General features: G+C 42.7%; 4 protein-coding genes across 5 annotated transcripts; all 4 read right to left on the bottom strand.

Moving 5' to 3' along the window:
• Nucleotides 1–118: 118 nt before the first annotated feature.
• LOC115247219 (GTPase IMAP family member 7-like) lies at nucleotides 119–8,237 on the bottom strand. The gene is made up of 5 exons (XM_029828296.1): nucleotides 7,163–8,237; nucleotides 6,881–7,064; nucleotides 4,510–4,522; nucleotides 2,449–2,558; nucleotides 119–1,405 (listed from the first exon to the last, which is right to left on the bottom strand). The coding sequence occupies exons 2-5, from the start codon at nucleotides 6,957–6,959 to the stop codon at nucleotides 357–359; spliced, it is 1,251 nt and encodes a 416-aa protein (XP_029684156.1). The 5' UTR covers nucleotides 6,960–7,064; nucleotides 7,163–8,237; the 3' UTR covers nucleotides 119–356.
• Nucleotides 3,438–8,702, bottom strand: LOC115247222 (GTPase IMAP family member 7-like). The gene is made up of 2 exons (XM_029828301.1): nucleotides 8,274–8,702; nucleotides 3,438–4,288 (listed from the first exon to the last, which is right to left on the bottom strand). Exons 1-2 carry the CDS (start codon nucleotides 8,365–8,367, stop codon nucleotides 3,459–3,461), a joined length of 924 nt encoding a protein of 307 aa, XP_029684161.1. The 5' UTR covers nucleotides 8,368–8,702; the 3' UTR covers nucleotides 3,438–3,458.
• A 132-nt stretch (nucleotides 8,703–8,834) lies between these two features.
• Nucleotides 8,835–11,330, bottom strand: LOC115247220 (GTPase IMAP family member 7-like). Its single transcript, XM_029828298.1, has 2 exons — nucleotides 11,196–11,330; nucleotides 8,835–10,121 (listed from the first exon to the last, which is right to left on the bottom strand). The coding sequence occupies exons 1-2, from the start codon at nucleotides 11,287–11,289 to the stop codon at nucleotides 9,073–9,075; spliced, it is 1,143 nt and encodes a 380-aa protein (XP_029684158.1). The 5' UTR covers nucleotides 11,290–11,330; the 3' UTR covers nucleotides 8,835–9,072.
• Nucleotides 11,331–11,757: 427 nt separating this feature from the next.
• LOC115247221 (GTPase IMAP family member 7-like) lies at nucleotides 11,758–17,667 on the bottom strand. 2 transcript variants are annotated; one of them, XM_029828299.1, is made up of 2 exons: nucleotides 17,385–17,667; nucleotides 11,758–13,011 (listed from the first exon to the last, which is right to left on the bottom strand). In XM_029828299.1, the coding sequence occupies exons 1-2, from the start codon at nucleotides 17,461–17,463 to the stop codon at nucleotides 11,996–11,998; spliced, it is 1,095 nt and encodes a 364-aa protein (XP_029684159.1). In that variant the 5' UTR covers nucleotides 17,464–17,667; the 3' UTR covers nucleotides 11,758–11,995. The 2 variants fall into 2 exon arrangements, with proteins under 2 accessions (XP_029684159.1, XP_029684160.1); XM_029828300.1 differs by lacking the exon at nucleotides 17,385–17,667 and adding an exon at nucleotides 14,086–14,193.

The raw sequence follows: 17,667 nt of genomic DNA on the forward strand, positions 1-17,667 counted from the left end.
GAAACCTTGAAAACCGTGGATCCTGGTTGTTCTACTCCAGATTCAATTGATGTCAGATGTGAAAATGAAATAGAAAAACCATGAATGTAAACTTAGTCAACAAAAGAAGACAAACAAATAAGCATTCAAATGTTTTATTGAAGGCCGACTACATTATTGGAAGCAGATGCTCTTTGATCTACTCTCATGCAGCATTTAATGAGTTGACACCGTGAACAGAACCCGTCAGGCCTATCGTACATGGATGCATGCACATAATCATTTCTTTGCAATTATGGAACGATACGGCCTGATTCAGCGTTTCTGACATCAACAATCACTTAAAGTGGTGTTTGCGATTGCCTTAAATCTGAATTCTACTGAATTGTACACGGTGGACGATGTAAGTTTTTAATCCTCTCAGCTTGGCGTCGGGCGGCTTCCTCGTATTCCTCCTTCATCCTGGCTGTCTCACGTGCCACCTCTCTGGCATGTTGCTCCTTCAGGTATTCCATCTTCTTTTCTAGCTCCCTTTCTCTCTCCTCTCTCTCTCTCCGTCTTTCCCTTTCTCTCTCCTCCCTCTCCCTTTGCTTTTCCTCGTTCCATTCCTCTTTCTGCCTTTTGAACTCCTCCTCTCTTTCTTTTTTCTCCTTCTCTCGCTCAGCCTGAATTTTCCTGTTGATTTCTTCCATTTCCCTTTCATATTTCTCCTGAATTTTCCGCTTAATCTCCTCTTTTTCTTTTTGGATTTTCTCTTCCTGCTCTTTCAGGATGCGCTCTTTCTCCAGTATGAGTTTCCTCTCAGCTTGCTGGAACATCTCATTGGTGTAGTGGCTTCCTCCGTTAAAATCTACCATAGATTTGATCTTCTGCAGCAGCTCAGTGACCTGAGAGAGATTCTCCTCTTTGTCCTTCAGCTTATTGTTGAAGACATGATACCGGCCGTGACATCTGGATATGAGGTCTTGAAGTTCGACGCTCTCGTCCAGAAAATCCTCAATGGTTCTCTCGTCAAGTTGGTCTCCCCCGGTAAAGAGAACCATGCTGTATTTGTCAGCTTCTTCCCCAAATGTTTCTTGAATCTTTTGCACCGTCTGCATTTCTTCAGCGGTGTACCTGCCCAGTCGAATGACCACCAGGAACACATGGGGTCCAGGGCTTGAGTACGAGATGCATTGGGACAAATCCTCTTTTGTTCTTTCCAGGGAAAACCTGGTGTCAAACAGGCCGGGGCTGTCAATGATGACCACACTCTGGTTCCCTACCATACCTCTCCCTCGACCACATTCCACAGTCATAGACTTGGCACTGAACTTTGCTTCAAAGCATTGTCGGCCCAGAATGGTGTTCCCAGTGGCACTCTTCCCAGTTCCAGTCTTTCCCACCATCACAATCCTCAGGTCCTCATTGTTTTTTATCACCATTTCTGTGTACAAAAATGAACAACTTTTAAAATACACATTACTCACAATTCAGTTTTACTCGGTCCTTTTCCCACAACATTCCTTTTGCATTCATTTCCTGTTTCCTTCTTGTTTGACGTTCTTTTCTTATTTTACACTGTCTTTCTGTGTTCATCTGACAATTTCCTCGTGTTACCATTATGGACGTTGTTGTACATGCTTTGTTTTATTTTTGTATCTTTTGTTGTTTTTGCTGCCTTCCTGTTGTCTCTCCTTTGCTCCTGCTAACTGGGGGATCGAGCTCTCCTGGCTGGTGTGTGTCTGCGTGGGTGTGATGATCCGTTCCTGGTGGTTTCCATCGTACTCCTGGTTAAATAACCTCTACCTTGACATCCCACACAGACACATCAACCAGGAGAGCTCAACCCCCAGTTAGCAGCTTCACCTGAGACAGGAGTAGAGGAACAGGAAGGCAACAATAACAACAAACGTTCCAGAAATAAAACAATGCACGTGTCACGGTCACTTCAGAACGGCTGTGTTGAGCGTTCGCTGTGCCTTCTGCTGGCCGACAAAACACAGCAGCTGCGTTCTCAGTGCTCAGCATGTTGCGACTCCAGCAGACAGCTGAAAACAAGCCCTGGCTATAATAAAATCATTAATGTATTATTTATTTGAGATTTTTGTGTCTCTCCTATGAGTAATTTCATTTTTTTTCAACATCTCCCCCTGTTGGCTCAAAGCTGAACTTCAGGGTGTTCCGACCAGGTCCTCTGTAATGCTGATTATTATCCAACCTGGATAAGTCAGACATACATTTGCCTTTTACGAAAGAACACTTAATAAAAACACTGAACAAACTTCCAAATAGTCACTGAAGGGGCTCAGAAAGTGACATTGATTTGAATTCTTGAATTCAGATGCTACCGTTTCCTGAGACATGTTAAGTAAATGGATGGTGTACTGTTTAGAATTTTACCAAGTGCTCTCTAAAACAGCAAAACTGACTCCTGATCACAGTAACATGCAGTTGTAGTACAAGCAAGAACATGGGAGGATGACTTACCAGGGTCCGTGGTGTCTGTCCTGCAGTTGAAAGCAGAGTGAATGCAGTCTTCTGCTGCCTCTCTTATACAGGCGGCTACACCCACTCTCGTCATTATGAAAGTGAAAGGGGACACATGATATCTTTGAAGATAGTCAACTGAACGTTGACCTTTCTTTTGCTGACTCACTGTATTTGAATGAAAGATAAAATCCACATCTTTGAAAGTAAATTATCATTATCACTCAAATCGTTTTTCCCAGTGACGTAACCAAACAGCTTTACGTAAGATCTGATGATACCGTTGAGCCATCATTTTACTGGGTTCACTTCCAATCCAGCTGCAGCATAAAAGCAATGTTTAACTAATCCACATGACCTGATATAAGGAGAAATGGAAGTTATTTTTCCTGTTGTTCATAGATGTCTCTGGCTTTATTCATATCTGTGTTTCAATGGAAACCTTGAAAACCGTGGATCCTGGTTGTTCTACTCCAGATTCAATTGATGTCAGATGTGAAAATGAAACGGAAAAACCATGAATGTAAACTTAGTCAACAAAAGAAGACAAACAAATAAGCATTCAAATGTTTTATTGAAGGCCGACTACATTATTGGAAGCAGATGCTCTTTGATCTACTCTCATGCAGCATTTAATGAGTTGACACCGTGAACAGAACCCGTCAGGCCTATCGTACATGGATGCATGCACATAATCATTTCTTTGCAATTATGGAACGATACGGCCTGATTCAGCGTTTCTGACATCAACAATCACTTAAAGTGGTGTTTGCGATTGCCTTAAATCTGAATTCTACAGAATTGTACACGGTGGACGATGTAAGTTTTCAATCTCCTCAGCTTGAAGTCGGGCGGCTTCCTCGTGTTCCTCCTCCATCCTGGCTGTCTCACGTTCCACCTCTCTGGCATGTTGCTCCTTCAGGTATTCCATCTTCTTTTCTAGCTCCCTTTCTCTCTCCTCTCTCTCTCCGTCTTTCCCATTCTCTCTCCTCCCTCTCCCTTCGCTTTTCCTAGTTCCATTCTTCTTTCTGCCTCTTGAACTCCTCCTCTCTTTCTTTTTTCTCCCTCTCTCGCTCAGCCTGAATTTTCCTGTTGATTTCTTCCATTTCCCTTTCATATTTCTCCTGAATTTTCCGCTCAATCTCCTCTTTTTCTTTTTGGATTTTCTCTTCCTGCTCTTTCAGGATGCGCTCTTTCTCCAGTATGAGTTTCCTCTCAGCCTGCTGGAACATCTCATTGGTGTAGTGGCTTCCTCCGTTAAAATCTACCATAGATTTGATCTTCTGCAGCAGCTCAGTGACCTGAGAGAGATTCTCCTCTTTGTCCTTCAGCTTATTGTTGAAGACATGATACCGGCCGTGACATCTGGATATGAGGTCTTGAAGTTCGATGCTCTCGTCCAGAAAATCCTCAATGGTTCTCTCGTCAAGTTGGTCTCCCCCGGTAAAGAGAACCATGCTGTATTTGTCAGCTTCTTCCCCAAATGTTTCTTGAATCTTTTGCACCGTCTGCATTTCTTCAGCGGTGAACCTGCCCAGTCGAATGACCACCAGGAACACATGGGGTCCAGGGCTTGAGTACGAGATGCATTGGGACAAATCCTCTTTTGTTCTTTCCAGGGAAAACCTGGTGTCAAACAGGCCGGGGCTGTCAATGATGACCACACTCTGGTTCCCTACCATAGCTCTCCCTCGACCACATTCCACAGTTATAGACTTGGCACTGAACTTTGCTTCAAAGCATTGTCGGCCCAGAATGGTGTTCCCAGTGGCACTCTTCCCAGTTCCAGTCTTTCCCACCATCACAATCCTCAGGTCCTCATTGTTTTTTATCACCATTTCTGTGGACAAAAATGAACAACTTTTAAAATACACATTACTCACAATTCAGTTTTACTCGGTCCTTTTCCCACAACATTCCTTTTGCATTCATTTCCTGTTTCCTTCTTATTTGACATTCTTTTCTTATTTTACACTGTCTTTCTGTGTTCATCTGACAATTTCCTCGTGTTACCATTATGGACGTTGTTGTACACATCTCGTCATTATGAAAGTGAAAGTAAAAGGGTTCTTTCCTGTAATGTGAAATCCAGTCATTGCAGAGATATTCTCAATATTTAAAGATAGAAGGTCCCGTATAACATGGCACTCCTTCATTGTGAAATATTTTCTTAGCTCCCGAAAAGCACAAAAATCTTGTTGACCTTGTTCTGGCAGCTGTGTGGAAGCTTCATATGTGAGCAGAGGTGGCTACACCTCCTTTTAAAAAAAAAAGTTTAACATAAAGTAAAAATTTTATCTTAAGGCTTAGAAATATTCACCTACATTTTCCGAATGACTCAGCTTCAACACTTTGAAATTGGAATGTTTGGGTTTTTATACATTTGCTTGTCCTGTACTTCTGATAAGGGGGAAGAGTCATCCAAAGTTTGATTGTACATTGTGTAAAATGATGATAAAGTTTCATCTAATCTAAACCAACCTTGGGTTGTTGAACAGTTTAATGTTTTCATTGTTTCCATTTTAAGGGAGGGGGGGCCACTGGATCCCTGCCTCAGTTTTCAAGCCTTTCCATACTATTTACCAAACTGGCTGAAGAAAACCCTCTCATTCCTCCTGAAGCCCCTAGTGAGTTGTACCCTGCAGCTTGTATTTAATGAAGTTCCTCTTGGGGATGTTGACTCGGGCCTATCAGACAGTGATTACACGTGTTAATTGCGTTTGCTTATATTTTCCAGTCTCCTCGCATTCCCCCCATCCTCAGTGCTCTCTGTGGAGTTGGGTGAGTAATAAAGTGGGTAAAGCATGCATGAGGTCTTTATGGGGTTCATCTTTTGTAATTAAAGGCTGCACCGGTTTGAGAGTGGTGCTTATTTCCACCTATGGACCGTCCACGTGGTCGTGTGGAGACAAATACAGTTGATCAGGATGAGTGGCTGGCATCTGTATCTGTACCTCAACATTCTAACTGTTCCCCTGCCCCTTTAATAGAACGGTTCCGAATCTGTGGAAGCAGCACGCTACTGCTGAGGTACTGAAGTACTGTGCTGATTGCTGTGCACGTGTAAGTGTGTACTGAAGAAATTCTCTTGTGTTTTCAAAAAGGTCTTAATTTATGAAATCATAGCAGAGTGGAGGAGGTGCAACATAGACGTGCTGCTTTGCCCGTGTATCGGACCCGCCTTCAACTTCCTGTACTGAAGGCTTACTGGTAAAGTTGTGTGCTTGCGTGCGTGCGAGTGTGTGTGCGTGTGTATGTGTGTGTGCTCTTGTACATGCTGCGTACTCAGGAACAAATGCCACATTCCTCGAGAAATCTTCCAGAGCCATTTTTAGTGTTTTCTCCTGCTTAAGTTCATGTTGCCAGCTACCAACACAGTGACAGAACTGATTCTTATTTTGGTCCTACAGTTGCCGCCTCTATGACGATGATATACAATCTCCTTAACTTTCCTGCTGGAGTTGTTCCAGTTTCCACAGTGACAGCTGAGGATGAGGAGCAACTCGAGCAGTATAAAGGCAATTATCAGGACTGCTTTGACCGGTTGTTCAAGAAGGTAAATGTGTCAGGGGAATTAACTCATGTAATTGCTTTTGCTTTTGCTTTTACTTCTTTTGCTTTTGCTTTATTTTGCTTTTGCTTTAATTTTGCTTTTGCTTTTGCTTTTGCTTTAATTTTGCTTTTGCTTTTATAGTCTTTTCTGTTCAAGGAGAATTTCCTGTTCTGCCCAGGTTGCTTTTCTAACATAAATAAACTGTTCCTTCACAAGAAGCTTACATGTTTACTTGTTAGACCTTTAAGGCCATTGTTTATATAGCACTATTCATACACAAGGCAATTCCTAGTGCTCTGCAAGACATAAAATAAAAGAGATACATTAGAACAAAGCAAATAGAATAGAAATAAATAAATATATTGTAAAACCTAAAATAACGAGGGCAAATATATTTGCTATTAGAAGGCCTTGGTAAAAAATGGATTAAAGGCCTGATTTAAAAGAATTGAGTGGGAACAGTCCTCAGGCATTCAGGACGTTGTTCCACAAGTGAGCAGCATAGTAACTAAAAGCTGCTACACTTTATTTCTCCAGGAACTCAAGGAACCATGAATAAACCTCTTCCTGAGGACATGAGGGGTCTGGATGTTTCATATTCGGCACTGAAGTAATGAAATGCATTTAGGCCTGTGGATGGAGACTGTCCCAAAGTAAACTTTTATTCCTTTTATCAGCTGCATTTATCTACAAAAAAGTTTCCATGTTTCTCAAGAATATGTAGAAATCGTTACCAAGTTAGCAGGCATAAGGACGAGAACATCGACCTGCTGTCCACCCTGTAAGGTTTTTGCGGGCAGAGGATCGAGACACCTGTCTGCAGTTCCACGACTGCCCAGTAGGGGGAGGTAGAAGACTGCAGAGGGGCCTGTAACTCACCGGGTCTGTTGTGTTTGTGTTCAGGCTGTGTCTGGAGGTCAGGGTCTGCCCGTAGCGGTGCAGTGTGTCGCCCTGCCATGGCAGGATGAGCTCTGCCTGCGCTTCATGAAGGAGGTGGAAACTCTGGTCAAGCAGAAGAAGAAGTGAAAGTCCAGAGGCCACAGGTGCCCCATGTTTCCATGAGCTGTTAAATCCATTGATGAAAATAAAGCAAAACTGTTAAATCATGGATCATGAATTAGACTCAAACTATAATTCCAAGAAAAAGTACAGTGTGCTAACCAGACGTCTCTCTTTATACGGCTCAGAACTATTTCATTGGACTTTTCAAGCAGAAACCCTCAGGTGTATGAAACAACTGTGAACAAATGAACAACTTTTAAAATACTCACAATTCAGTTTTACTCGGTCCTTTTCCCACAACATTCCTTTTGCATTCATTTCCTGTTTCCTTCTTATTTGACATTCTTTTCTTATTTTACACTGTCTTTCTGTGTTCATCTGACAATTTCCTCGTGTTACCATTATGGACGTTGTTGTACATGCTTTGTTTTATTTTTGTATCTTTTGTTGTTTTTGCTGCCTTCCTGTTGTCTCTCCTTTGCTCCTGCTAACTGGGGGATCGAGCTCTCCTGGCTGGTGTGTGTCTGCGTGGGTGTGATGATCCGTTCCTGGTGGTTTCCATCGTACTCCTGGTTAAATAACCTCTACCTTGACATCCCACACAGACACATCAACCAGGAGAGCTCAACCCCCAGTTAGCAGCTTCACCTGAGACAGGAGTAGAGGAACAGGAAGGCAACAGTAACAACAAACGTTCCAGAAATAAAACAATGCACGTGTCACGGTCACTTCAGAACGGCTGTGTTGAGCGTTCACTGTGCCTTCTGCTGGCCGACAAAACACAGCAGCTGCGTTCTCAGTGCTCAGCATGTTGCGACTCCAGCAGACAGCTGAAAACGAGCCCTGGCTATAATAAAATCATTAATGTATTATTTATTTTGAGATTTTTGTGCGTCTCCTCTGAGTAATTTCATTTTTTTTCAACATCTCCCCCTGTTGGCTCAAAGCTGAACTTCAGGGTGTTCCGACCAGGTCCTCTGTAATGCTGATTATTATCCAACCTGGATAAGTCAGACATACATTTGCCTTTTACGAAAGAACACTTAATAAAAACACTGAACAAACCTCCAAATAGTCACTGAAGGGGCTCAGAAAGTGACATTGATTTGAATTCTTGAATTCAGATGCTACCGTTTCCTGAGACATGATGAGTAAATGGATGGTGTACTGTTTAGAATTTTATCAAGTGCTCTCTAAAACAGCAAAACTGACTCCTGATCACAGTAACATGCAGTTGTAGTACGAGCAAGAACATGGGAGGATGACTTACCAGGGTCCGTGGTGTCTGTCCTGCAGTTGAAAGCAGAGTGAATGCAGTCTTCTGCTGCCTCTCTTATACAGGCGGCTACACCCACTCTCGTCATTATGAAAGTAACAGTTAAAGGGGACACATGATGTCTTTGAAGATAGTCAACTGAACGTTGACCTTTCTTTTGCTGACTCACTGTATTTGAATGAAAGATAAAATCCACATCTTTGAAAGTAAATTATCATTATCACTCAAATCGTTTTTCCCAGTGACGTAACCAAACAGCTTTACGTAAGATCTGATGATACCGTTGAGCCATCATTTTACTGGGTTCACTTCCAATCCAGCTGCAGCATAAAAGCAATGTTTAACTAATCCACATGACCTGATATAAGGAGAAATGGAAGTTATTTTTCCTGTTGTTCATAGATGTCTCTGGCTTTATTCATATCTGTGTTTCAATGGAAACCTTGAAAACCGTGGATCCTGGTTGTTCTACTCCAGATTCAATTGATGTCAGATGTGAAAATGAAATAGAAAAACCATGAATGTAAACTTAGTCAACAAAAGAAGACAAACAAATAAGCATTCAAATGTTTTATTGAAGGCCGACTACATTATTGGAAGCAGATGCTCTTTGATCTACTCTCATGCAGCATTTAATGAGTTGACACCGTGAACAGAACCCGTCAGGCCTATCGTACATGGATGCATGCACATAATCATTTCTTTGCAATTATGGAACGATACGGCCTGATTCAGCGTTTCTGACATCAACAATCACTTAAAGTGGTGTTTGCGATTGCCTTAAATCTGAATTCTACAGAATTGTACACGGTGGACGATGTAAGTTTTTAATCTTCTCAGCTTCGTGTCGGGCGGCTTCCTCGTATTCCTCCTTCATCCTGGCTGTCTCACGTGCCACCTCTCTGGCATGTTGCTCCTTCAGGTTGTTCATCTTCTTTTCTAGCTCCCTTTCTCTCTCCTCTCTCTCTCTCCATCTTTCCATTTCTCTCTCCTCCCTCTCCCTTCGCTTTTCCTCGTTCCATTCCTCTTTCTGCCTCTTGAACTCCTCCTCTCTTTCTTTTTTCTCCCTCTCTCGCTCAGCCTGAATTTTCCTGTTGATTTCTTCCATTTCCCTTTCATATTTCTCCTGAATTTTCCGCTCAATCTCCTCTTTTTCTTTTTGGATTTTCTCTTCCTGCTCTTTCAGGATGCGCTCTTTCTCCAGTATGAGTTTCCTCTCAGCCTGCTGGAACATCTCATTGGTGTAGTGGCTTCCTCCGTTAAAATCTACCATAGATTTGATCTTCTGCAGCAGCTCAGTGACCTGAGAGAGATTCTCCTCTTTGTCCTTCAGCTTATTGTTGAAGACATGATACCGGCCGTGACATCTGGATATGAGGTCTTGAAGTTCGACGCTCTCGTCCAGAAAATCCTCAATGGTTCTCTCGTCAAGTTGGTCTCCCCCGGTAAAGAGAACCATGCTGTATTTGTCAGCTTCTTCCCCAAACATTTCTTGAATCTTTTGCACCGTCTGCATTTCTTCAGCGGTGAACCTGCCCAGTCGAATGACCACCAGGAACACATGGGGTCCAGGGCTTGAGTACGAGATGCATTGGGACAAATCCTCTTTTGTTCTTTCCAGGGAAAACCTGGTGTCAAACAGGCCGGGGCTGTCAATGATGACCACACTCTGGTTCCCTACCATACCTCTCCCTCGACTACATTCCACAGTTATAGACTTGGCACTGAACTTTGCTTCAAAGCATTGTCGGCCCAGAATGGTGTTCCCAGTGGCACTCTTCCCAGTTCCAGTCTTTCCCACCATCACAATCCTCAGGTCCTCATTGTTTTTTATCACCATTTCTGTGTACAAAAATGAACAACTTTTAAAATACACATTACTCACAATTCAGTTTTACTCGGTCCTTTTCCCACAACATTCCTTTTGCATTCATTTCCTGTTTCCTTCTTATTTGAGTTCTTTTATTATTTTACACTGTCTTTCTGTGTTCATCTGACTCCAAGGTAGTTTTCTCTGTGTTCATCTGACAATTTCCTCGTGTTACCATTATGGACGTTGTTGTACATGCTTTGTTTTATTTTTGTATCTTTTGTTGTTTTTGCTGCCTTCCTGTTGTCTCTCCTTTGCTCCTGCTAACTGGGGGATCGAGCTCTCCTGGCTGGTGTGTGTCTGCGTGGGTGTGATGATCCGTTCCTGGTGGTTTCCATCGTACTCCTGGTTAAATAACCTCTACCTTGACATCCCACACAGACACATCAACCAGGAGAGCTCAACCCCCAGTTAGCAGCTTCACCTGAGACAGGAGTAGAGGAACAGGAAGGCAACAGTAACAACAAACGTTCCAGAAATAAAACAATGCACGTGTCACGGTCACTTCAGAACGGCTGTGTTGAGCGTTCACTGTGCCTTCTGCTGGCCGACAAAACACAGCAGCTGCGTTCTCAGTGCTCAGCATGTTGCGACTCCAGCAGACAGCTGAAAACGAGCCCTGGCTATAATAAAATCATTAATGTATTATTTATTTTGAGATTTTTGTCCGTCTCCTATGAGTAATTTCATTTTTTTTCAACATCTCCCCCTGTTGGCTCAAAGCTGAACTTCAGGGTGTTCCGACCAGGTCCTCTGTAATGCTGATTATTATCCGACCTGGATAAGTCAGACATACATTTACCTTTTACAAAAGAACACTTAATAAAAACACTGAACAAACTTCCAAATAGTCACTGAAGGGGCTCAGAAAGCGACACTGATGTGAATTCTTGAATTCAGATGCTACCGTTTCCTGAGACATGATGAGTAAATGGATGGTGTACTGTTTAGAATTTTACCAAGTGCTCTCTAAAACAGCAAAACTGACTCCTGATCACAGTAGCATGCAGTTGTAGTACGAGCAAGAACATGGGAGGATGACTTACCAGGGTCCGTGGTGTCTGTCCTGCAGTTGAAAGCAGAGTGAATGCAGTCTTCTGCTGCCTCTCTTATACAGGCGGCTACACCCACTCTCGTCATTATGAAAGTGAAAGTAAAAGGGGACACATGATGTCTTTGAAGATAGTCAACTGAACGTTGACCTTTCTTTTGCAGACTCACTGTATTTGAATGAAAGATAAAATCCACATCTTTGAAAGTAAATTATCATTATTACTCAAATCGTTTTTCCCAGTGACGTAACCAAACAGCTTTACGTAAGATCTGATGATACCGTTGAGCCATCATTTTACCGGGTTCACTTCCAATCCAGCTGCAGCATAAAAGCAATGTTTAACTAATCCACATGACCTGATATAAGGAGAAATGGAAGTTATTTTTCCTGTTGTTCATAGATGTCTCTGGCTTTATTCATATCTGTGTTTCAATGGAAACCTTGAAAACCGTGGATCCTGGTTGTTCTACTCCAGATTCAATTGATGTCAGATGTGAAAATGAAACGGAAAAAACCATGAATGTAAACTTAGTCAACAAAAGAAGACAAACAAATAAGCATTCAAATGTTTTATTGAAGGCCGACTACATTATTGGAAGCAGATGCTCTTTGATCTACTCTCATGCAGCATTTAATGAGTTGACACCGTGAACAGAACCCGTCAGGCCTATCGTACATGGATGCATGCACATAATCATTTCTTTGCAATTATGGAACGATACGGCCTGATTCAGCGTTTCTGACATCAACAATCACTTAAAGTGGTGTTTGCGATTGCCTTAAATCTGAATTCTACTGAATTGTACACTTTGGACGATGTAAGTTTTTAATCTCCTCAGCTTCGCGTCGGGCGGCTTCCTCGTATTCCTCCTTCATCCTGGCTGTCTCACGTGCCACCTCTCTGGCATGTTGCTCCTTCAGGTATTCCATCTTCTTTTCTAGCTCCCTTTCTCTCTCCTCCCTCTCCCTTCGCTTTTCCTCGTTCCATTCCTCTTTCTGCCTCTTGAACTCCTCCTCTCTTTCTTTTTTCTCCCTCTCTCGCTCAGCCTGAATTTTCCTGTTGATTTCTTCCATTTCCCTTTCATATTTCTCCTGAATTTTCCGCTCAATTTCCTCTTTTTCTTTTTGGATTTTCTCTTCCTGCTCTTTCAGGATGCGCTCTTTCTCCAGTATGAGTTTCCTCTCAGCTTGCTGGAACATCTCATTGGTGTAGTGGCTTCCTCCGTTAAAATCTACCATAGATTTGATCTTCTGCAGCAGCTCAGTGACCTGAGAGAGATTCTCCTCTTTGTCCTTCAGCTTATTGTTGAAGACATGATACCGGCCGTGACATCTGGATATGAGGTCTTGAAGTTCGATGTTCTCGTCCAGAAAATCCTCAATGGTATTGTCGTCAAGTAGGTCTCCCCCGGTAAAGAGAACCATGCTGTATTTGTCAGCTTCTTCCCCAAACATTTCTTGAATCTTTTGCACCGTCTGCATTTCTTCAGCGGTGAACCTGCCCATTAGAATGACCACCAGGAACACATGGGGTCCAGGGCTTGAGTACGAGATGCATTGGGACAAATCCTCTTTTTTTCTTTCCAGAGAAAACCTGGTGTCAAACAGGCTGGGGCTGTCAATGATGACCACACTCTGGTTCCCTACCATAGCTCTCCCTCGACCACATTCCACAGTTATAGACTTGGCACCGAACTTTGCTTCAAAGCATCGTCGGCCCAGAATGGTGTTCGCAGTGGCACTCTTCCCAGTTCTAGTCTTTCCCACCATCACAATCCTCAGGTCCTCATTGTTTTTTATCACCATTTCTGTGTACAAAAATGAACAACTTTTAAAATACACATTACTCACAATTCAGTTTTACTTTTGCTTTTCCCACAACATTCCTTTTGCATTCATTTCCTGTTTCCTTCTTATTTGACGTTCTTTTATTATTTTACACTGTCTTTCTGTGTTCATCTGACTCCAAGGTAGTTTTCTCTGTGTTCATCTGACAATTTCCTCGTGTTACCATTATGGACGTTGTTGTACATGCTTTGTTTTATTTTTGTATCTTTTGTTGTTTTTGCTGCCTTCCTGTTGTCTCTCCTTTGCTCCTGCTAACTGGGGGATCGAGCTCTCCTGGCTGGTGTGTGTCTGCGTGGGTGTGATGATCCGTTCCTGGTGGTTTCCATCATACTCCTGGTTAAATAACCTCTACCTTGACATCCCACACAGACACATCAACCAGGAGAGCTCAACCCCCAGTTAGCAGCTTCACCTGAGACAGGAGTAGAGGAACAGGAAGGCAACAATAACAACAAACGTTCCAGAAATAAAACAATGCACGTGTCACGGTCACTTCAGAACGGCTGTGTTGAGCGTTCACTGTGCCTTCTGCTGGCCGACAAAACACAGCAGCTGCGTTCTCAGTGCTCAGCATGTTGCGACTCCAGCAGACAGCTGAAAACGAGCCCTGGCTATAATAAAATCATTAATGTATTATTTATTTTGAGATTTTTGTCCGTCTCCTATGAGTAATTTCATTTTTTTTCAACATCTCCCCCTGTTGGCTCAAAGCTGAACTTCAGGGTGTTCCGACCAGGTCCTCTGTAATGCTGATTATTATCCAACCTGGATAAGTCAGACATACATTTGCCTTTTACAAAAGAACACTTAATAAAAACACTGAACAAACTTCCAAATAGTCACTGAAGGGGCTCAGAAAGCGACACTGATGTGAATTCTTGAATTCAGATGCTACCGTTTCCTGAGACATGATGAGTAAATGGATGGTGTACTGTTTAGAATTTTACCAAGTGCTCTCTAAAACAGCAAAACTGACTCCTGATCACAGTAACATGCAGTTGTAGTACGAGCAACAACATGGGAGGATGACTTACCAGGGTCCGTGGTGTCTGTCCTTCAGTTGAAAGCAGAGTGAATGCAGTCTTCTGCTGCCTCTCTTATACAGGCGGCTACACCCACTCTCGTCATTATGAAAGTGAAAGGGTTCTTTCCTGTAATGTGAAATCCAGTCATTGCAGAGATATTCTCAATATTTGAAGATAGAAAGTCCCTGTATGACATGGGACAATGTATTTCATTGTGAAATATTTTCTTATCACCCGAAAAGCACAAAAAGCCAGAACTTAAGCTGTCGGTTAAAATCTTGTTGACCTTGTTCTGGCAGCTGTGTGGAAGCTTCATATGTGAGCAGAGGTGGCTACACCTCCGTCTCAAAAAAATGTTTAATATAAAGTAAAAATTTTATCTTAAGGCTTAGAAATATTCACCTACATTTCCGAAAGACTCAGCTTCAACACTTTGAAATTGGAATGTTTGGATTTTTAACATTTGCTTGTCCTGTACTTCTGATAAGGGGGAAGAGTCATCCAAGGTTTGATTGTACATTGTGTAAAATGACGATAAAGTTTCATCTAATCTAAACCAACCTTGGGTTGTTGAACAGTTTAATGTTTTCATTGTTTCTATTTTAAGGGAGGGGGGGCCACTGGATCCCTGCCTCAGTTTTCAAGCCTTTCCATACTATTTACCAAACTGGCTGAAGAAAACCCTCTCATTCCTCCTGAAGCCCCTAGTGAGTTGTACCCTGCAGCTTGTATTTAATGAAGTTCCTCTTGGGGATGTTGACTCGGGCCTATCAGACAGTGATTACACGTGTTAATTGCGTTTGCTTATATTTTCCAGTCTCCTCGCATTCCCCCCATCCTCAGTGCTCTCTGTGGAGTTGGGTGAGTAATAAAGTGGGTAAAGCATGCATGAGGTCTTTATGGGGTTCATCTTTTGTAATTAAAGGCTGCACCGGTTTGAGAGTGGTGCTTATTTCCACCTATGGACCGTCCACGTGGTCGTGTGGAGACAAATACAGTTGATCAGGATGAGTGGCTGGCATCTGTATCTGTACCTCAACATTCTAACTGTTCCCCTGCCCCTTTAATAGAACGGTTCCGAATCTGTGGAAGCAGCACGCTACTGCTGAGGTACTGAAGTACTGTGCTGATTGCTGTGCACGTGTAAGTGTGTACTGAAGAAATTCTCTTGTGTTTTCAAAAAGGTCTTAATTTATGAAATCATAGCAGAGTGGAGGAGGTGCAACATAGACGTGCTGCTTTGCCCGTGTATCGGACCCGCCTTCAACTTCCTGTACTGAAGGCTTACTGGTAAAGTTGTGTGCTTGCGTGCGTGCGAGTGTGTGTGCGTGTGTATGTGTGTGTGCTCTTGTACATGCTGCGTACTCAGGAACAAATGCCACATTCCTCGAGAAATCTTCCAGAGCCATTTTTAGTGTTTTCTCCTGCTTAAGTTCATGTTGCCAGCTACCAACACAGTGACAGAACTGATTCTTCTTTTGGTCCTACAGTTGCCGCCTCTATGACGATGATATACAATCTCCTTAACTTTCCTGCTGGAGTTGTTCCAGTTTCCACGGTGACAGCTGAGGATGAGGAGCAACTCGAGCAGTATAAAGGCAATTATCAGGACTGCTTTGACCGGTTGTTCAAGAAGGTAAATGTGTCAGGGGAATTAACTCATGTAATTGCTTTTGCTTTTGCTTTTACTTCTTTTGCTTTTGCTTTAATTTTGCTTTTGCTTTAGTTTTGCTTTTGCTTTTGCTTTTACTTCTTTTGCTTTTGCTTTTATTGTCTTTTCTGTTCAAGGAGAATTTCCTGTTCTGCCCAGGTTGCTTTTCTAACATAAATAAACTGTTCCTTCACAAGAAGCTTACATGTTTACTTGTTAGACCTTTAAGGCCATTGTTTATATAGCACTATTCATACACAAGGCAATTCCTAGTGCTCTGCAAGACATAAAATAAAAGAGATACATTAGAACAAAGCAAATAGAATATAAATAAATAAATAAATACATTGTAAAACTTAAAATAACGCGGGCAAATGTATTTGCTATTAGAAGGCCTTGGTAAAAAATAGATCAAAGGCCTGATTTAAAAGAATTGAGTGGGAACAGTCCTCAGGCATTCAGGACGTTGTTCCACAAGTGAGCAGCATAGAAACTAAAAGCTGCTACACTTTATTTCTCCAGGAACTCAAGGAACCATAAATAAACCTCTTCCTGAGGACATGAGGGGTCTGGATGTTTCATATTCGGCACTGAAGTAATGAAATGCATTTAGGCCTGTGGATGGAGACTGTCCCAAAGTAAACTTTTATTCCTTTTATCAGCTACATTTATTCAGATTCAGATTCAGATTCAGATCCTTTATTGTCCCACACGGGGAAATTTACAGTACAACAACAGCAACAAGAGCACTCAGAGAAAAATAAGATAAAATCAAATAGAAATCAAATGCAATATACAAAGAGGATGTATATTTACAATAATCCAGATAAATGGATACTCGGCCTCTGTGTACCTGTACATAGTACAGAGGGTGAATACAATATACATATCAGAATATATAATATTCAGATTGTGCTAGCGGGTGTTCTGTTTATTGTGCAGTCTGACAGCAGCCGGCAGGAAAGATCTACGATACCTCTCCTTCACACAGCGAGGGTGGAGCAGCCGCTCACTGAAGGAGCTGCCCAGTGCTGTCAGGGTGTCCTGTAGGGGGTGGGACGTGTTGTTCAACATGGATGACAGCTTAGCCATCATCCTCCCATTTCCCACCACCTCCACTGAGTCCAGGGGACATCCCAGGACAGAGCTGGCCCTCCTCACCAGTCTGTCCATCCTCTTCCTGTCCCTGTCCGTGATGCTACTGGACCAGCAGACTATCCCGTAGAATCTACAAAAAAGTTTCCATGTTTCTCAAGAATATGTAGAAACCGTTACCAAGTTGGCAGGCATAAGGACGAAAAAAAAGAGCACAGCAGAAACCTAAAAAAGAAAACAGGGTGGAGCTACCGGATAGACAACTATCTATGTCTACTGGATAGACTTCGAGATTCTTCTGGCCCCTCCATTTATTGTAAGATTCTATAAGAACACCCCCCACCCCCCCAACTCTGTCCACACTGCAATGGCTCCCTGTCAGTTTTAGGACTGAGTTTATTGTTTATTTTGAAGTCACTGGATGTCCTGGCCCCTCAGTATCGACTCGACCTGCTGTCCACCCTGTAAGGTTTTTGCGGGCAGAGGATCGAGACACCTGTCTGCAGGTCCACGACTGCCCAGTAGGGGGAGGTAGAAGACTGCAGAGGGGCCTGTAACTCACCGGGTCTGTTGTGTTTGTGTTCAGGCTGTGTCTGGAGGTCAGGGTCTGCCCGTAGCGGTGCAGTGTGTCGCCCTGCCATGGCAGGATGAGCTCTGCCTGCGCTTCATGAAGGAGGTGGAAACTCTGGTCAAGCAGAAGAAGAAGTGAAAGTCCAGAGGCCACAGGTGCCCCATGTTTCCATGAGCTGTTAAATCCATTGATGAAAATAAAGCAAAACTGTTAAATCATGGATCATGAATTAGACTCAAACTATAATTCCAAGAAAAAGAATAAAAAATAGACT

This window comes from Takifugu rubripes, chromosome 20 (assembly GCF_901000725.2).
Source record: "Takifugu rubripes chromosome 20, fTakRub1.2, whole genome shotgun sequence".
In the NCBI taxonomy this organism is placed as follows: domain Eukaryota; kingdom Metazoa; phylum Chordata; class Actinopteri; order Tetraodontiformes; family Tetraodontidae; genus Takifugu; species Takifugu rubripes.